The following is a 22,110-nucleotide window of genomic DNA, read 5'->3' as shown; positions in this document are numbered from 1 at the left end:
AATGACATTCAAGTCTGCTCTCTCTCTCTGCTCTCAGAGATAGGGTTGCATCCAACCATAAAATCCCCCCGAAACATTTAATGCTCAAAATTAATTAACATGACTCTCGTTCTCATAAAATAAACTCTCTGAGAATTATTTGTTTATTCTCGGCCGATGGGGTTATGGCCGGACCCCATTCTTAATGAACTATGACGAAGCTTTGATAATTAAATTTTCAAACACCAGTCATAGTCAATGGTCAGTTATTGTTTGGTGCTCCGGCAAGTGATGTCTCAAAGGCCGAAAACAACTACACCATTTCCAAGGGAAAAGTCCATTTCTTTCTTGGGCACATTCTGGAGAGAAATTGCCCACTTCCACAGGAATCCTCATGGACTTTAATACAAGGGTTGCCATTTGCGTACTTTGAGGTCAGATATAAAAACATTTTTGGGAATTCGAAAAAAAATAGTACCGAAATAACCAAAACGTACTAAGTGCTAGACCATTGGCTAGGATAGTGAAATTTGAATCGGTGTTGGTGTGAAGGAAAGAATATTGGTGACAAAGTATATATATATATATATATATATATATTCTTGATCAGCCTTAAAATCTATGTCGATTTAGCGATGCCCGTCCGTCAGTCTTTCTGTTCGTCTGTGGAAATCACTCTAGCTTCCGAACGAATTGAAGTGGATTGATAAAACTTCACTCAAATGTGTGTTTTGTCTGCAGAACTTTTGGTATTGAAAATGGGCCATACAAAGACCTAGTTTAGGTGTAGCCCCATATAACGTTACGTCCGGATATTCAGTATTTTGATGATTTTGGCGTTATTATTCACCGGAATTGTTTCAAATTTGGTATTTGAATATCGCAAAGGCTTCTACAGCCTGTGACGCAAATTGTGCCTACATGTCCACGCCTTCGTATAGCCCCATATAACGCCACCTCCCGATATTCGGTATTTTGATGATTTTAGCTACTTTTTTTCACCGGAATTGTTTCAAATTTCGAATTTGAAGTTCGTAACTGGTACTACAGCCTGTGACAGAAAATTGTCTATGCAGGTCCAGATCTTCGTATAGCCCTAATATGTCGGTACCTCTCTATATTCGGCATTTTGAGGATTTTAAGTACAATATTCACAGGAATTCTTTCAAATTTCGAATTTGAGTTCCTAACTGAAGTTCCCAGTCTATGACAGAAAATTGTCTATGCAAGTCCAGATCTCTGTAGAGGCCATATATATTTTGATGATTTTAGCGACGTTATCCACCGGAATTGTTTCAAATTTAGTATTTGATGTTCCTAATGTGCAGGTCCAGGTCTTCGTATAGGCACCATACATCAGTAACTCCCTATATTCGGTAATTTTACGATTTCAGGTACTAAACTCAACGAAATCGTTTGAGATGTCGTATTTGAAGTTCGTAATGGATGCTACAGCCTGTGACAGAAAATTGTGGTTTCTTCGATAAAGCACTTCAGCATTAAAATGTGAATAAATCTTTTGTTTCTCTTACCATCGCTCGTTATCGTGATACTGATAGCGTAGCCCGACGTCAAGGAAGTGAAGGTAAGAAAACAGCAGCATCAGTAGAAATGGTTCGAAAAGTAAAAAAAAGCGAGTTGATCGAAACTCGCTTCGCAGTGGCCGATGAGCTGAACATATCGCAATATTCCATTCGGCAAATATTGAAAAATGAGCTCGGGGTAAGGCCCTTAGAATTCCAAAAAGTGCAATAACTTACACCGCAACAGAAAGAAAATAGATTTAAAAGAGCTAAAGAGTTGCTTCGCTTGGCCGAAAGTGGTGAACTACCGAATTTGGTTTTGGTTTTCCCTGATGAGAAAACATTCTTTGTCCAGCAGTTTGAAAACAAACAAAATGATCGTGTTTACATGCCAAAGAGGTCAGCTGAAAATGTGAACGTTCGGTTGGCCACCAGAACTCAAGCGCCGGCCATGGTGATGGTGTGGGCCGCCATAACAGCCGATGGTCGCTCTCCGCTCGGATTAATCGACCGTGGAGATGTTGCAGCTGGTGTGGGTCGCCATAACAGCCGATGGTCGCTCTCCGCTCGGATTAATCGACCGTGGAGATGTTGCATCAGAATTAATGCAGAATATTATTGCGAAACTATTCTGGAGGGTGTATTAAAGCCTTGGTCACGCAAACATTTTGGCCGCAGACCTTGGACAATCCAACAGGGCTCAGCACCATCGCACTCAGCATGCGCCACCCAAGAATGGTTGCAAAATGAGGTTCCTTGCTTCATTTCCAGCGCACAATGGCCACCAAAATTTCCGGATACCAATCCGTTGGACTATTGTGCCTGAAGTATTTTGGAAAGCAAGGTTGGCACTAAAAAATACCAAAGTGTCGATCACCTCAAGCAAGCGCTTTGCCGGGCCGGGAATGGGCCAAAATACTACAGAGCAACACTTTGGCTTTTGTGCAACGGTTTTATTGGCCATTTGAAGGCCATAATTCGTGCCAAAGGTGACCGATTCCAACAAATCTAAACTTATTATAAAATTTGATGCTACTTCCGACATTTTTTGCTTTCATTCAATAAAATTAAAAAAAAAATGTAAAAATTATGGCGTTTGACTTTGTTGCAGTTTTTTACCTCACCTTTTGGCACTTCCGTCGGAATTCAGCCTAGAAGCATATACTTTGGATTTGAGGAAAATCTGTTCAGATATAGTTATAGCTCTCATACCTTTTGATGATCTGCATAGAATCACATTCTGAGTCGAATTATGCACGTCCGTCCGTCCGTCTGTCCATGTTTTTTTGTAAACAAAGTACAGTCCGCATTTATTACCCGATACAGATGAAATTTTGCACAAATCATTTGTTTGGCCCAAGGACGAACCCTATTGAAATTGGAGATAATCGGTCAAAATTTAGATATAGCTCTCATATATAACTTTGTCCGATTTACCTTTTATTGTGCACCAAACGTGTATTATCAGCCCGAATATTATGGAATTTTGCACATACAACCAAATTACGCCTGAAAAGAAGTATGCCAAATTTTATCGAAATCGGTTCAGATATAGGTATAGCTCCCATATATATATTGTTCATCCGATTTGTTATTTTTGTCCTCCGCAGCCGTAATATGCACTCTGTAGCAACAATATTTAGGGAAATATATCAAATGCAGCTCAGAAATACATTTGCTTAATTTTATCGTGATCGGTTCAGATTTGGATATAGCTCCCATATATAACTTCGTCCGGTTTACTTTTTATTGTACACCAAACGTCTAATATTTGTCCAAATAGGATGAAATTTGGCACATACGACGGAATTGAGTCTAGAAGCTAGTATGCCAAATTTGGTGAAGATCGGTTCAGATATAACTATAGCTCCCATATATATTGTTCATCCGATTTGTTATTTTTGTCCTCCGCAGCCGTAATATGCACTCCGTAACAAAGATATTCAGGGAAATATATCAAATACAGCTCAGAAATATCTTTGCCAAATTTTATCGAGATCGGTTCAGATTTGGATATAGCTCCCATATATATATATTTATCCGATTTCAAATTAATTGTGCACCAAATGGTCAATACAAGTCCGAATTTAAAAGATACAAATGCTTCGGCATGTTTAGTCCTTTGAACTTTAAATTATAATTATAATCATAGCGTGTATGAATGAATTCTCCCATAAAAAATTTTAATTGTTATGCGGAGCTCTACTAAATTAGCAAAGTGGTGTAGGTTATCATAAAGTCGGCCACGTCCGACTGTAAAAATTTCTTTACTGTTTTTTTTTTTTAATTTTTATACCAATATTGTCATATATATTTTTGAATGGACAATCCCCCTTTCCGGGTTTCAATATATTATGCCGATTTTTTTTTTAAATAATTGTACAAAAAAATGTTCCCTTTATGGTCCTAATTTTAAGGAACAATTTTTTTATTGTTGAGGAATTTTTAACAACATATTTAGAATATAAATATTTTCGATAATTCATTATTAATTAATTCATTGTCTTTTACACAGTAAATGGTGTATTTTAATTACGTTTGTTATGATCGGCATAATTCTTTACAAAAGAATACTCAAAGCTTCGGACTGATTAATTGTTCTCCAACTCAAAAGCTCATTCTTAACGGTTATCGCTCATTAACATAACGACAACTCATCCCACAACTGAGTGAGATTCTCGACCCCAAGTGTGGATGGTAAGCTTATGTGCCCATTCAGTAACCGATCTCTTGGTCAAACTTAAAACCCAAAAGCTCTCTTTAATGAATTCTAAGCTTTTTCCCCCACATAAATACTTGTTTATACAACGTCGTAGAATTGTTAAAAAATACAACAACCATTGTTTCGGGAAATAACAAACCCAAAAACACAAAGCTCATTATGTGAGGAGATTCTTGAATTAAAAACAATTTTTAATTATTGCCATTAAGACGCTCTCTCTTCCTCTCCCTCTCTTTTTTTTTTCCACAATGCCGGGGCCGGGACTGTGAGTGTGTGAAGTTATTAATAATTTTAGTGTCGAATTGTCTTGTAAGACAGAGTTTTTTAATGTAGCCCTTGTCACATAGTTTCATGGTGGCCGCTGTTGTTGTTGTTCTTTTTGGGAAGAGACCCACTTAACATTTTATGACCCTGAATAGAAACATCAGCAAAGAATGATGATGAACCAGTACCCAGGGCTATCAAGCCAGACAGCTAGCTGGCTAGGCTGGCTAGGCTGGCTAGTCATTTTGGGTGACAATTGTGAATGTTGTCAAAAAACAAATGCCAGACAGACTGAATGGAAAGAAGTTCTTCTAGTAATTGCCTGGTAAAACATTTCGTGATCATAAAACGAAAACAAGACCCCAGAATGGCTGCTGATAGTCGCTTGAGCCCGAGCTGTGACATGACAAGTGTTTGAGAATAGAAACTATTTCGAAACCGGAAAGTAAACTTCACTTAGAAAGGGCGATGGGGGGAGATTCCCTAATTGTTTCAAGATTAAGACATCGTGGAGATAAGGGGGAACTTGCTATGCAATTTATGGTGTCAAGAAGAGTAACATAAAATTGAATTATATTTGAAATTAATTGCAAAATTGAATTATGTGGTTAATTGAATAATGGAACAATGTTACAAAATCCGGAATGGATTTATAAATCATGTTAGGGACAAGGGGTTTCACAACAACTTATTTTATAGAAAAATTTTAAACAAGTTAAATGGCGCCCAATAATAAATATTTTTAATAGAAAATCATGGGAATATTTTTCAGGAATAGATTTTCATAATTTTCTTAAACACATTCTGGAGCCCTAACCAGAATTTTTATTTTCATAATTTTCTTAGAAAATTATGGCGCCCTATTCTCATTTTCATAAAAACTGGCTAAAGCTCAATCAAATATTTTTCAGGAATCATGGACAATTTTCAGGGATTTTCATAATTTTCTTAAAAACATTCTGGAGCCCTAACCAGAATTTTTATTTTCATAATTTTCTTAGAAAATTATGGCGCCCAATTCTTATTTTCATAAAAACTGACTAAAGCTCAATCAAATATTTTTCAGGAATAGTGGACAATTTTCAGGGATTCTCATAATTTTCTTAAAAACATTCTGGAGCCCTAACCAGAATTTTTATTTTCATAATTTTCTTAGAAAATTTTGGCGCCCAATTATTATTTTCATAAAAACTGGCTAAAGCTCAAACAAATATTTTTCAGGAATCATGGAAATTTTTCAGGGATTTTCATAATTTTCTTAAAAACATTCTGGAGCCCCAGCCAGGATTTTTATTTTCACAATTTTCTTAGAAAATCATGGCGCCCAATTGTTATTTTCATAAAAACTGGCTAAAGCTCAATCAAATATTTTTCAGGAATCATGGACAATTTTGAGGGATTTTTATAATTTTCTTAAAAACATTCTGCACCCCTAACCAGAATTTTTATTTTCACAATTTTCTTAGAAAATCATGGCGCCCAATTGTTATTTTCATAAAAACTGGCTAAAGCTCAATCAAATATTTTTCAGGAATCATGGACAATTTTCAGGGATTTTCATAATTTTCTTAAAAACATTCTGGAGCCCTAACCAGAATTTTTATTTTCATAATTTTCTTAGAAAATTATGGCGCCCAATTCTTATTTTCATCAAAACTGACTAAAGCTCAATCAAATATTTTTCAGGAATAGTGGACAATTTTCAGGGATTCTCATAATTTTCTTAAAAACATTCTGGAGCCCTAACCAGAATTTTTATTTTCATAATTTTCTTAGAAAATTATACCGCCCAATTCTTATTTTCGTAAAAACTGACTCAATCAAATATTTTTCAGGAATCATGGAAATTTTTCAGGGATTTTCATAATTTTCTTAAAAACATTCTGGAGCCCCAGCCAGAATTTTTATTTTCATAATTTTCTAAACAAAAATATTGTTTATATTTTCATAAAAACTGACTAAAGCTCAATCATGGTACCCTTCATAAAAAATATGGCGCCCAATTGTTGGTATTTTTCTTAAATATTTTGTCGGAATTTCTTGTAGTTTTTATACCCTCCACCATAGTATGGAGGTCATATTAAGTTTTGTCATTCTGTTTGTAACACCTCGAAATATACATTTTAGACCCCACAAAGTATATATATATATATATATATATATATATATATATATATATATATATATATATATATATATATATATATATATATATATATATATATATATATATATATATATATATATATATATATATATATATATATATATATATATATATATATATTCTTGATCAGCATAAAATTCTATGTCGATTTATCAATGTCAGTCCGTCTATCCGTCTGTCCGTTTGTGGAAATCACTCTAGCTTCCGAACGAAATGAAGTAGGTTACTAACATTTTACTCAAATGTGTATTATGTCTGCAGGACTTTTGGTATTGAAAATGGGCCATGTAGCTCCACGTCTTCCTATAGCCCCCATATAACAGTACCTCCCGATATTCGGTCTTTTGATGATTTTAGCGACATTATTTACCGGAATTTTTTGAAATTTCGCATTTGAAGTTCGTAATGGATACTACAGCCAAATTGTCTCTGCAGTTCCACGTTTTATAACCCCAATGGTACCTCCCCATATTCGGTATTTTGATGATTTTAGCTACACTATAGACAGATTTTTTTTTCAAGTTTCGCATTTGAATATTATAAAAGCTTGTCGATCCCGCCCGACTTTTGACCTTTCCTTACTAATTTGGAATCAACATGGGTCCATGTTTAAAAAAAAAATTGGCATCAAATCATAGAAAATTTTGCCTTTCAAAAAAAAAAAAAAAAAAAAAAAAAAAAATGGCTCCCAACGTGGGTCTGTATGATAGGAAAGTATGTATAACTGCGAGTCCAAACTTTAAATGATATCGAATTCGGGCTGAATCAGAATTCTATGCTATAAACGAGATTGGAGTCTATGTCACTGACATAGGTGTCAAAAAATTGAGAGAGAGAGAGAGATTATGAGAGAGTAGTTTCCCTTACTAAATAACGGCTGACATAAGAAAAGAGAGAAAAAGATTGGTGGCTTATTACGGCACTGTGTTTGGATGGAAATCGCATCGATTGGGAGTGTATATTTTAGTCAAGCAGGAATATAGAGAAGCTTAACGATCCAGGGAGTCTATATAATCCAATTAACTAAGTCGGTGAGTCTACATATTTCAGACCAGTATTTCAGTAGATATTTCTTGATTACTTCACATAGTCAGCCAATTTTTCAAATGACTAGCATTGCAGTTGTTTTTTTATCTGTTTCCCTCTCTCGACTATGATATTAACAATCGTTGGGTTCATCACATAAACACTCTCGATTTTTTTATGTTGTTCGTTGAACGACAATTAAAAAGTACGTGACTTGTTTGACTAAAGATTCTCGTATTTCATTCAAAAATTATTTTGTTATTTTTGTGGGTTGAGTTTGTGGTGTGGTTGTTAATTTAACCTCTGTGGCAGGGAGGAGAGTTGACATAATTTGTTGTTATTTTATTTTTTTTTTTTTTTTTTTTGCAAATTTTATGAAGCTATTAACAAACAGGTGTACTTATGATTTATGCAGTTTAGTAAATTTTTAAGCAATACCCAAATTATTTGAATAGTTGTTTTTTTTTTGTGGGTCAATCATTCATATTAATGTCGTTTATTTTTATACCCGGAGGGTATATTAAGTTTGTCATTCCGTTTGTAACACCTCCAAATATACATTTTAGACCCCACAAGGTATATATATTCTTGATCAGCATAAAATTCTATGTCGATTTATCAATGTCAGTCCGTCTATCCGTCTGTCCGTTTGTGGAAATCACTCTAGCTTCCGAATGAAATGAAGTAGGTTACTAACATTTTACTCAAATGTGTATTATGTCTGCAGGACTTTTGGTATTGAAAATGGGCCATGTAGCTCCACGTCTTCCTATAACCCCCCTATAACAGTACCTCCCGATATTCGGTCTTTTGATGATTTTAGCGACATTATTTACCCGAATTTTTTGAAATTTCGCATTTGAAGTTCGTAATGGATACTACAGCCAAATTGTCTCTGCAGTTCCACGTTTTATAACCCCAATGGTACCTCCCCATATTCGGTATTTTGATGACTTTAGCTACACTATAGACAGATTTTTTTTTCAAGTTTCGCATTTGAATATTATAAAAGCTTGTCGATCCCGCCCGACTTTTGACCTTTCCTTACTAATTTGGAATCATTTGGATCATAGAAAATTTTGCCTTTCAAAAAAAAAAAAAAAAAAAAATGGCTCCCAACGTGGGTCTGTATGATAGGAAAGTATGTATAACTGCGAGTCCAAACTTTAAATGATATCGAATTCGGGCTGAATCAGAATTCTATGCTATAAACCAGATTGGAGTCTATGTCACTGACATAGGTGTCAAAAAATTGAGAGAGAGAGAGAGAGAGAGAGAGAGATTATGAGAGAGTAGTTCCCCTTACTAAATAACGGCTGACATAAGAAAAGAGAGAAACGGCACTGGATGGAAATCGGATTGATTATAGAAGACTTGGAGTCTATATTATAAACAAATTGGGAATATATATATTTTAGTCAAGGTGGTATATAGAAAAGCTTAACCACCCAGGAAGTCTATATACTCCAGCCGGCTAAATCGGTGAGTCTATATATTTCAGACCTTAAGGGTCAGTCTGTTATCTAGTAAATATTTCTTGATTACTTAACATAGCCAGCAAATTTTTCAAATAGCTAGCATTGCAGTTGTTTTTTTTTTTCTGTGTCTCCATCTCTCGCCTTTGATATTGACAATAGTTAGCTCCATCACTTAAACACTCTCAATTTTTTATGTTGTTCGTTGAACGACAATTAAAAAGAACGTGACTTGTTTGACTAAAGATTCTCGTATTTCATTCAAAAATTATTTTGTTATTTTTGTGGGTTGTGTTTGTGGTGTGGTTATTTATTTAACCTCTGTGGCAGAGAGGAGAGTTGACATAATTTGTTGTTATTTTTTTTTTCTTTGCAAATTTTATGAAGCTATTAACAAACAGGTGTACTTATGATTTATGCAGTTTAGTAAGTTTTTAAGCAATACCCAAATTGTTTGAATAGTTTGTGTGGGTCAATCATTCATATTAATGTCGTTTATTTTTATACCCTACACCATACTATGGAGGGTATATTAAGTTTGTCATTCCGTTTGTAACACCTCGAAATATATATTTTAGACCCCACAAAGTTATATTCTTGATCAGCATAAAATTCTATACCTATTTAGCGACGTCCGTCCGTCTGTTGGTCTATCCGTCTGTTCGGCTGTGGAAATCACTCTAACTTCCGAACGAAATGAAGTAGGTTGATAAAATTTTACTCAAAGGTATATTATGTCTGCAGGACTTTTGGTATTGAAAATGGGCCATGTAGGTCCACGTTTTTGTATAGCCCCCATACAATATTCGCTAGTTTTTGATTTTAGCGACATTATTTACCGGAATTGTTTCAAATTTGGTATTTAAAGTTCGTAATGGATACTACAGCCTAATACAGGTCCACGTCTTCGTATACCCTTCCGATATTCGGTACTTTGATGATTTTAGCGCCATTATTTACCGGAATTGTTTCAAATTTGGTATTTAAAGTTCGTAATGGATACTACAGCCTAAGACAGGTCCACGTCTTCGTATACCCTTCCGATATTCGGTACTTTGATGATTTTAGCGCCATTATTTACCGGAATTGTTTCAAATTTGGTATTTAAAGTTCGTAATGGCTACTACAGCCTAAAACAGGTCCACGTTTTCGTATACCCTCCCGATATTCGGTATTCTGATGACTTTAGCGACATTATTTACCGGAATTGTTTCAAATTTGGTATTTGAAGTTCGTAGTGGATACTACAGCCTATGACAGAAAATTGTCTGTGCAGGTCCACGTTTTGGTGTAGGCCCCATATAATAGTACATCCCTATATTCGGTATTTTGCGTTGCCAAATTCGTTCCAAATGGTGGAGCGTATTCGAAAATCGGTCCGGCCGAACATACGGCTTTTTTTACTAGTTTTAAATATTTTTGAAGGACTTCTTTCCACAAAAACGTAATATGTTCTTCTATTCACAGAGGTAAAAAGAAGAAGAACAGGTTTAAGTTTCACCGAAGGCAATATAAGGTCCTTCAGAAAACTCCTTGAATTTCTTCCCTTCATGCACGACCTATTGAAGGTCTTCAAGAACAAACCCTTCCCCTTCTTCAAGGTCTCAAAGATTCAAAGGAGCCATAATTTCCAGGGATTTTCTTCAAGTTCCAGTGGACAAAAAATCTGGATTCTTTAAAAAAATATTTCCATGGTTAAGCCGACCTATGAATTTGGGCTTTTTTAGAACAATTTCTCAATAATAGCGGTCAATGAAGAGACATTGAGTCTACATTGATGAGCTAGAGGGACCAGTGAGTCTACATAGACGAGCTGGAGGGGCTAGTAAGTCTACATAGACGAGCTGGAGGGGCCAGTGAGTCTACATAGACGAGCTGGAGGGGCCAGTGAGTCTACATAGACGAGCTGGAGGGGCCAGTGAGTCTACATAGACGAGCTGGAGGGGCCAGTGAGTCTACATAGACGAGCTGAAGGGGCCAGTGAGTCTACATAGACGAGCTGAAGGGGCCAGTGAGTCTACATAGACGAGCTGAAGGGGCCAGTGAGTCTACATAGACGAGCTGAAGGGGCCAGTTAGTCTACATAGACGAGCTGAAGGGGCCAGTGAGTCTACATAGAAGAGCTGAAGGGTCCAGTGAGACTACATAGACGAGCTGGAGGGGCCAGTGAGTCGACATTGACCAGCTGGAGGGGCCAGTGAGTCGACATTGACCAGCTGGAGGGGCCAGTGAGTCTACATAGACGAGCTATAGTCTGTGTGAGTCTACATAGACGAGCTGTAGGGGCCAGTGAGTCTACATAGACGTGATGGAGGGGCCAGAGAGTTTACAAAGACGAGCTGAAGGGGCCAGTGAGTCTACATAGACGAGCTGGAGGGGCCAGTGAGTCTGCATAGACGAGCTGGAGGGGCCAGTGAGTCTACATAGACGAGATGAAGGGGCCAGTGAGTCGACATAGACGAGCTGGAGGAGCCAGTGAGTCGACATAGACGAGCTGGAGGGGCCAGTGAGTCGACATAGACGAGCTGGAGGGGCCAGTGAGTCGACATAGACGAGCTGGAGGGGCCAGTGAGTCGACATAGACGAGCTGGAGGGGCCAGTGAGTCGACATAGACGAGCTGGAGGGGCCAGTGAGTCGACATAGACGAGCTGGAGGGGCCAGTGAGTCTACATAGACGAGCTGGAGGGGCCAGTGAGTCTACATAGACGAGCTGGAGGGGCCAGTGAGTCTACATAGACGAGCTGGAGGGGTCAGTGAGTCGACATAGACGAGCTGGAAGGGCCAGTGAGTCTACATAGACGAGCAGAAGGGGCCAGTGTGTCAACATAGACGAGCTGGAGGGGCCAGTAAGTCTACATAGACGAGTTGGAGGGGCCTGTGTGTCTACATATTCACGCTGGAGGGGCCAGTGAGTCTACATAGGCGAGCTGGAGGGGCCAGTGAGTCTACATAGGCAAGCTTAAGCTCCTATGTACCCTCTATTTTCCCCTTTTATCTCTATTTTCCCCTTTTAACTCTCTGATCTATTTAGCTTTTCGATTACCTCTCTTTTATTTTTCATCGCACCATTCATCGCTCGCTCAACAAATAATTAAATTTCCATTTTGTTTTAAGAGTAATACTTTTAATTCGTTTTATTTATTTATATATGTCGTTGTTGTTCTTATTGCCTTAATGTTCCTAAATAAAAAAATATATCACTTAAACAAAATATGTCGGTTTCGGCATGACGGTATAGTATCCATAAATATTTGAACTATCATCGCGAATGCGTCGTACCTTTATGGGTACCTGACGGAACAGTGGCGACACATAGATGGTCATGAAGAAGGCCAATAGGCAACCAATTCCAGCACCCATAGCCACATCGCTCCAATGATGACGATACGAACCCACACGCTCGAGAGCCACCAGCAGTGCAACCACCACACCGCCAAATTGCAGCAGACAACGCCAGAGTTTTATCCAGCCGGTTTTGAGACGAGCTTGCATGTATATGGCCAAAAAGATCATGGCATAGGCTGTGGCGGCCGAGTGGACGCTGGGAAACGAGTGTCGCATGCTGTCCAGTAGCTTTGGTGTTGCTGTTAGCGACGAGCAGGTGTAGAATTCAATAAAACGCCCAAAATGCGAGGGGTCAGTACAGGCGGTCACGTTGTTCGGCAACAGCGGTTGACAAACGTCCATAAAGTAGGGTACCAGGCGGCCGGTAAAATGTTTGGTGCAGCTGCAGGCGATTAACACCAAGGCCAGGCCAAACAGGTAAACGCCCATGAGATTGTAGCACTCGCTCACGAAGGTGGGTATGCGTAAGCCGACAAAGACATAACGCTGCGGTGGTTTTGGCACGTGTCCGTATTTAGCTGTGGAGGTGGCGGATTTAGGCGCAGGAAAAGTTACACGCAGCATTTCAATGATGAGGATGGTGGCAGCAGGTACGGCAATGGCCAAAATCGTGACATGAATGCGTCTCAAGATGGTGTCCTGCTTAAAGGGATAGGAAATGCTTTCGTCGCCGCAGAAAAAACCTCGATGTCGCGTGCGCAACATTTGCGGCAGAATGACCAAGGCCACGGTGAAGACACTGGACAGCAGCAGCACATCAACGATTAGCCTCATCAGGAGGCGGGTATTGGGATTATTGCAAATGTTCATTTTTTTCTCGCTCTCAATTTTTCAAAATATTTAATTCCTGTTACGATTCTAAATCCAGAAGTTAATATTCCGTTTTAAGTCAATATCTAATCTCCACCGACCGTTCGTGTTATCTTTCGTTATGAAGCTCTCGTTTGAAACTAGTTTCGATTTGCGATGGTCTATTTTCGAATTCCCCTACAAAAATTTTGACTTCAAAACTGTTGTCTCCATTCAAAATAACCAACAGCACAGTTTTGTGCGGAGAGGTGTCCCCCCTCTTCGGTGCAATTTTGACAGACGGTTTTTGTTTCGTTTTCATTTGTTTTTTTCGAATTTTTTTTCGAATTTTTTGTTAATATGTTAATTTATTCGTTCTTCTTTTTTTTTGGCTCTGTCTCTTGACCGGATGATGTTTCGATGATGTTTTGAAACAAATGAAACGTTAAGCTTTTTGAATTTTAAAATATTTTGTTGTGGGCTTAGTTCATTGATTTACTAACAGAAAAACAACAACAACAAGTGCAACAACAAAAATTAATTTGTTTAAAAACCCTAACAACCTGTTGTCTGGTATTTAGCCTCTTTTTTGCTAGGCAGAGCCAGAAAAAGAAGAAGAGGTAACTGAGAAAGGTGTGGCATTGTGCGAATCTGGAAGATACTTCTCTGGCGTTTCAAAAAGGTCTTTGTGAGCATATATGCGGATTCGCTCTTATTTTCAACTCCCCAGCTCACCTATGTGGACTCACCGGCCCCTTCAGCTCGTCTATGTCGACCCAGTGGCCCCACCAGCTCGTCTATGTAGACTCACTGGCCCCTCCAGCTCGTCTATGTAGACTCCCTGGCCCTCCAGCTCATCTATGTAGACTCCCTGGCCCTCCAGCTCGTCTATGTAGACTCCCTGGCCCTCCAGCTCGTCTATGTAGACTCCCTGGCCCTCCAGCTCGTCTATGTAGACTCCCTGGCCCTCCAGCTCGTCTATGTAGACTCCCTGGCCATCCAGCTCGGCTATGTAGACTCACTGGCTCTCCAGCTCGCATATATAGACTCCCTGGCCCTCCAGCTCGCATATTTAGACTCCCTGGCCCTCCAGCTCGTCTATGTAGACTCCCTGGCCCTCCAGCTCACCTATGTAGACTCCTTGGCCCACCAGCTCGTCTATGTAGACTCACTGGCCCACCAGCTCGTCTATGTAGACTCCCTGGTCCCTCCAGCTCGTCTATGTAGACTCACTGGCCCCTCCAGCTCATCTATGTAGACTCCCTGGCCCCTCCAGCTCGTCTATGTAGACACACTGGCCCCTCCAGCTCATCTATGTAGACTCCCTAGCCCCTCCAGCTCGTCTATGTAGACTCACTGGCCCCTCCAGCTCGTCTATGTAGACTCACTGGCCCCTCCAGCTCGTCTATGTAGACTCACTGGCCCCTCCAGCTCGTCTATGTAGACTCACTGGCCCCTCCAGCTCGTCTATGTAGACTCACTGGCCCCTCCAGCTCGTCTATGTAGACTCACTGGCCCCTCCAGCTCGTCTATGTAGACTCACTGGCCCCTCCAGCTCGTCTATGTTGACTCACAGGCCTCTCCTGCTAGTCTAAGCAGACTCAATGGCCCTCTAGCTCGCTTAAGGGGACTCACTGGCCCTCCAGCTCGCCTATGAGGACTCACTGGTCCTTTAGCTCGTCTATGTAGACTCCCTGGCCCACCAACTCGCCTATCTAGACTCCCTGCCCCTCCAGCTCGCATATGTAGAATACCTGGCCCTCCAGCCCGCCTATGTAGACTCACTGGTCCTGGCTTTGGAAATACTATAAAAAGTCCACGTTCGGTCCTTTGGAAAATATTTTTGAAAATCCACGTTTGGTCCTTTGGAAAATTGCTATTAAAAATCCACGTTTGGTCCATGCGGGGGTCCTCTGGAAAATACGTTTAAAAATCCACGTTTGGTCCTTTGGGAAATTACTTTTAAAAATCCACGTTTGGTCCTTGGGAAAATATTTTTTAAGGAAAAATTTTTTTAAATATTTTTTAATCCACGTTTGGTCCTTGGGAAAATATTTTTTAAGGGAAATTTTTTTTTAAATATTTTTTAATCCACGTTTTGTCCTTGTGAAAATATTTTTTAATCCACGTTTGGTCCTTGGGAAAATATTTTTAAAAAATCCACGTTTGATCCTTGGGAAAATATTTTTGAAAATCCACGTTTGGTCCTTGGGAAAATATTTTTAAAAAATCCACGTTTGGTCCTTGGGAAAATATTTTTAAAAAATCCACGTTTGGTTCTTGGGAAAATATTTTTAAAAAATCCACGTTTGGTCCTTTGGAAAATATTTTTAAAAAATCCACGTTTGGTCCTTGGGAAAATATTTTTAAAAAATCCACGTTTGGTCCTTGGGAAAATATTTTTAAAAAATCCACGTTTGGTCCTTGGGAAAATATTTTTAAAAAATCCACGTTTGGTCCTTGGGAAAATATTTTTAAAAAATCCACGTTTGGTCCTTGGGAAAATATTTTTGAAAATCCACGTTTGGTCGTTGGAAAATATTTTTGAAAATCCACATTTGGTCCTTGGGAAAATATTTTTGAAAAGTCCACGTTTGGTCCTTTGGAAAATATTTTAAAAAAATCCACATTTGGTCCTTTGGTAAATATTTTTAAAAAATCCACATTTGGTCCTTTGCGAAATATTTTTAAAAATTCTATTGACTTTACGAAAAGTGTTCTTCACTCCTTAAAATTCCAAAATTATCCTTCAGAAAATATATTTAAAAATCCCCACGTGTTCCGGCCATCTTTGTCCTTTGAGAAATATTTTTAAAAATATACATATTTGGTCCTTCGAATTTAATGTTGATCTTTTGATCCTTTCTTTAAGTATTCAAGACTAATCCTTTTGAAAATATGCTTAAAAATATTTTGAAAAAATTCTCGATTTTGTCCTTCGAGAATTATTGGTGGAAATTATTCGGAATTTTTTTTAACAAATACCATTGGTCCTGTGCCAATTATGCCTACAAAATCTTATCCAGAGCCTCCTCTCCACTTTACTTCCTGTAGGGTATTCACTCCATCCATTTCCATGTTTACCCCACATTTGCAACAAAAAATTCATTTAACATTTATTTTTTTTGTAACGAAAAACAAAAAATTAGTGTTATGATGTTGTCAAGAACAGCTGCTGCTGCTGCCGCCGCTGGCCGTGGGTTATTAGAACTCAGCAGTCAACAGCACTCTTTGACAAATGATATTCCATCGAAAAGTGGCTAATAACGGTGATTTTCGTTCAGACATATTACTATTTTACTATGTGGCGACCTGTCACGTTTTAAAAACTGTTACTTTTCAACCCTCCTTCCCCCCTGCTCCCACCTAACCTTTCCGCTCCTCTCAACGCTGCCCTGTTGTTATTCATTAGTTAGCTGTTTGTTTTTCATTTACCTCATAAATAACAACATTTTTCACCGCTGCCATCGAAAGAACAAAATAATGGCAAACAAAAGAAATTCTTGGCAATACCTATTGGGTCCGTTCGCGAAGACGCAAAGAATGCTAGACATGATTTAGGGCCATAACGCTAAATAAGCAAGTTTTGTTCTAGGCAGTTATTATTACAGAAAACCATTCTTCTGAGCGAGAGTGTTCAGGAGTAGGGGAGGTGAAGAGAGGAGAGGAGAGAAGTAGTCGGCCCATGAATTTTACATATCCATGTTAACATTGGCTAAATGGCAACGGGCCACTTACAAATACCAGTTGCTTGTTGCCCCGCTTGACATTGCATAAATTAACCATTGTAATTATTTTCTGCAATGGCAATGAATTAAAAAAAAAAAAATAAAATAATTAAATCATTTCTTATTGGAGATTCGAGATTGTGGAAAAAAAATTAAAATCACTTCTAAGGAAGGGATATCTATGAAATTTTTCAACGGAATGTAGTTAGAGGTAGTTAAGATAAAAAAAAAAACAAAAAAAAAAAACAAGTAAAAAAGCAGCAAAGTTCGGACGAACTTTGAAAATTTTCAAAGAATTTGGCAATTTTCAAAAAAAAAAAAAAAATAATAATAATAATAAATAAATAAATAAAAATAAAATCCCTTAAAAATTCTGCTAAATTCTTAAAAATACCGAATTTAGCTGTTATATTAGGGTCTATACGACTCAGACGAAGACGTGGACCTGCACAGACAATTTTCTGTCATAGGCTGAAGTATCCATTACAAACTTCAACTACCAAATTTGAAACAATTCCCGTGAATAATGTCGCTCCTATCATCAAAATACCGAATATCGGGGGCTATACGAAGACGTGGACCTACACGGACAATTTTCTGTCATAGGCTATAATATCCATTACGAACTTCGAATACCAAATTTGAAACAATTCCAGTGAATAATATAGCTAAAACCATCAAAATACCGAAAATCGGTAGGTACCGTTATATTGGGTCTATACGAAGACGAGGACCAGCACAGACAATTTTCTATCATAGGCTGTAGTATCCATTACGAACTTAAAATACCAAATTTGAAACAAATCCGGTGAATAATATCGCTAAAATCATCAAAATATCGAATATCGGAAGGTACCGTTATATGGAGGCTATATCAAAACGTGGACCTGCAGAGACAATTTTCTGTCATAGGCTGTAATATCCATTACGAACTTCGAATACCAAATTTGAAACAATTCCAGTGAATAATACTGCTAAAATCAAAAAAGTACCGAATATCGGGAGTTACCGTTATATTGGGGCTATACGAAGACGTGGACGTGCACAGACAATTTTCTGTCATAGCCTGTAATATCCATTACGAACTTCGAATACCAAATTTTAAACAATGCCGGTGAATAAATTCGCTAAAACCATCAAACTACCGAATATCGGGAGGTACCCTTAAATGGGGGCTATATCAAAACGGGGACCTGCACAGACAATTTTCTGTCATAGGCTGTAGTATTCATTACGAACTTAAAATACCAAATTTAAAACAATTCCGGTGAATGATGTCCCTAAAATAATCAAAATACCGAATATTGGGAGGTAACGTTATATGGGGGCTCTATCAAAACGTGAATCTGCATAGACAATTTTCTATCATAGGCTGTATTATCCGTTATGAAATTCAAATATTAAATTTTAAACAATTCCGGCGAAATATGTCGTTAAAATCATCAAAATACCGAATATCGGGAGGTGCCGTTATATGGGGGCTATACGAAGTCCTGGACCTGTGTAGACAATTTTCTGTCATAGGCTGTAATATCCATTACGAACTTCGAATACCAAATTTGAAACAATTCCAGTGAATAATGTCGCTAAAATCATCAAAATACCGAATATCGGGGAGTACCATTATATGGGGGCTATACGAAGACGTGGACCTACACAGACAACGTTCTATCATAGGCTGTAGTATCCATTACGAACTTTAAATATCAAATTTGAAACCATTCCGGTGAATAATGTCGCTTAAATCACCAAAATACCGAAAATAGGGAGGCACCATTGTGTGGGGGCTATACCAAAACGTGGACCTACTTGGCCCATTTTCCAAGTCCTGCGGGCACAGTATACTTTTGAGTAAAATTTTATCAACCTACTTCATTTCGTTCGTAAGCTAGAGTGATTTCCACAGACGGACAGACGAACAGACATCACTAAATCAACATAGCATTTTATGCTGATCAAGAAATGTGGGGTCTAAAATGTATATTTCGAGGTGTCACAAACTTCATATACCCTCTATACTATGGTAGAGGGTATAAAAAATTACATTTATTTCAATGACTCTAAAAAATAAGAGACCGTAAGGAACACTCAATGTTCTTTTAATAATTCTTCTCCTAACTTTGAGGCACTTATATGAGAAGACAAACGGGGTAGATAAATAAGAAAGTGTTCTGAATAGACATATTTTTATATCCTCAGCCATATGGCTAGAGAGGGTATATTCAGGATAAGATGAAAAAACAGCAACAAACATCAGACTGCTGTCATTTCTAAGCCACTCGTCCGACAGCTGTTAATATTATTCCAGTGACAGCTCATTATATTGTTCACAAGCGTACAAAAGCATTTTGGTGAGAATTTTCCAGAAAACTATTTATTCGTGATGGAATTCAAGCGTGATAGCGCGATTTCTTTATATTTGGCTGGGATACCACAAGTGGCTATCGTTAGAACACTCCAGCATTTAATTGTAAATAAATCTTTTGTGTATCGTACCATCGCTCGTTACCGTGATACTGGTAGCGTAGCTCGACGTCAAGGAAGTGGACCGAAGAAGAAAACAGCAACATCAGTAGAAATGGTTCGAAAAGTAAAGAAGCGACTTGATCGAAACCCGAGTCGCAGTGGCCGAAAAATGGCTCGTGAGCTGAACATATCGCAATATTCCATTCGGCAAATATTGAAAAATGAGCTCGGGATAAAGCCATTGAAATTACGAAAAGTGGAAGAACTTACACCGCAACAGAAAGACAATAGACTCAAAAGAGGTAAAGAGTTGCTTCGCTTGGCCGAAACTGATAAACTCTCGAATTTTGTTTTCTGCGATGATAAAACATTCGTAGTCCAGCAGTTTGTAAAGAAACAAAATGATCGTGTTTACTTGGCAGAGAGGTCAGCTGAAAATGTGCACCTTCGGTTGGCCACCAGAACTCAAGCGCCGGACATGGTGATGATGTGGCCCGCCATAACAGCCGATGGTCGCTCTCCGCTCGTATGAATCTACAGTACCATCAGACTAAATGCCGAATATTATCGCGAAAATATTCTGGAGGGTGTATTAAAGCCTTGGGCACGCAAACATTTTGGCCGCAGACCTTGGACATTCCAACAGGACTCAGCTCGATCGCACTCAGCAGGCGCCACCCAAAAATGGTTACAAAATGAGGTTCCTCGCTTCATTTCCAGCGCACAATGCCCACCAAAATCTTCGGATACCAATCCCTTGAACTATTGTGTCTGGAGTATTTTGGAAAGCAAGGTTGGCACTCAAGCAAGCGCTTAGCCGGGAATGGGCCAAAATACCATAGGGCAACATTCGGGCAGCGTGTGATGCTTTCATTGGCCGTTTGAAGGCCATCATTCGCGTCAAAGGTGACCAATTCAAACAAATCTAAACTTATTCTAAAAGTCGATGCTCTTTCCGATATTTATACCCTACACCACAAGCTGGTCAGGGTATTATGTCTTTGTGCATTTGTTTGTAACAGGCAAAAGGAAACGAGATAGACCCATAGTTCCTTTTGATGATCTGCATAGAATCACTTTCTGAGTTGATTTATGCATGTCAGTCCGTCTGTCCGTCCGTCCGTCTGTCCATGTATTCTTGTGAACAAAATGCAGGTCGCATTTATTATCCGATTGAGATGAAATTTTGCAAAAAACATTTGTTTGGCCCAAGGACGAACCCTATTGAAATTGGAGATAATCGGTAAAAATTTAGATATAGCTCCTATATATATCTTCGTCCGATTTGCATTTTATTGTGCACCAAACGTGTAATATCAGCCCGAATAGTATGGAATTTTGCACATACAACCAAATTAGGCCCGAAAATAAGTATGCCAAATTTTATCGAAATCGGTTCAGATATAGCTATAGCTCCCATATATATTGTTTATCCGATTTATTATTTTTGTCCTCCGCAGCTGTAATATGCACTCTGTAACAATAATATTCGGGTAAATATATCAAATACAGCTCAGAAATACCTTTGCTAAATTTTATCGAGATCGGTTCAGATTTGGATATAGCTCCCATATATAAGTTCGTCCGATTTACCTTTTATTGTACACCAAAAGTCTAATATTTGTCCAAATGGGGTGGAATTTGGCACATGCGACCGAATTGAGTCTAGAAGGTAGTCTGCCAAATTTGGTGAAGATCGGTTCAGATATAGCTATAGCTCCCATATATATTGTTCATCCGATTTGTCATTTTTGTCCTCCGCAGCCGTAATATGCACTCTGTAACAATAATTTTTGGGGAAGTATATCAAATACAGCTCAGAAATATCTTTGCCAAATTTCATCGAGATCGGTTCCGATTTGTATATAACTCCCATATATATCTTTATCCGATTTCAAATTAATTGTGCACCAAATGGACAATACAAGTCCGAATTTAACAGATACAAATGCTTCGGCATATTTAGTCCTTTGAATTTTAAATTATAATTATAATCATAGGGTGTATGATTGAATTCTCCTTTATTAAGTGGAGCTCAACTAAATTAGCAAAGTGGTGTAGGGTATCATAAAATCGACCCGTCCGACTTTAGGACGTTCTTTACTGGTTTTTGTTTTCATTCAACAAAAATTAAGAAAAAAATTTAAGAATTATGGAGTTTGACTTTGTTGCAGTTTTTTATCTCACCCGGTATATACAGATCCAGGAGTTCGTATGGCATCCTTATAACAGTACCTCCCTATATTTGGTATTTTGATGATTTTGGGTACAATATTCTCCAACATTTTAAGAAATTTCGTATTTGAAGTTCCTAATAGATACTACAGCCTGTAAATGAAAATTGTCTATGCAGGACCAGGTCTTCGCATAGCCCCGATATAAGAGTACCTCCTTATTTTCGATATTTTGATGATTTAAGCTACTATATTCACCTGATTTTTTTTCAAGTTTCGTATTTGATTTGGCTTATGAAATAAGTTGCCTACGCGGGTCCATGTGTTCGTATAGATCCCGCACATCTAAAATATTAGCTTACTTGTTTTTATTATTAATTTTTTTTTATTTATTTCAATTCTTACTTCTAAACCTAACCATTCAGGCCAAAAAGAATGATTACGTCACATG

At 38.2% G+C, this 22,110-nt stretch overlaps 1 protein-coding gene across 1 annotated transcript; it reads right to left on the bottom strand.

Annotated features, from left to right (window-relative positions):
- Positions 1 to 12,358: 12,358 nt before the first annotated feature.
- On the bottom strand, positions 12,359 to 13,312 carry LOC131801186 (putative phosphatidate phosphatase). The gene has a single exon (XM_059119401.1). The coding sequence runs from the start codon at positions 13,310 to 13,312 to the stop codon at positions 12,359 to 12,361; it is 954 nt and encodes a 317-aa protein (XP_058975384.1).
- Positions 13,313 to 22,110: the final 8,798 nt, after the last annotated feature.

Source organism: Musca domestica, unplaced genomic scaffold, assembly GCF_030504385.1.
Source record: "Musca domestica strain aabys unplaced genomic scaffold, Musca_domestica.polishedcontigs.V.1.1 144, whole genome shotgun sequence".
Lineage (NCBI taxonomy): Eukaryota > Metazoa > Arthropoda > Insecta > Diptera > Muscidae > Musca > Musca domestica.
This window is presented reverse-complemented; position numbering and strand designations above follow the sequence as displayed.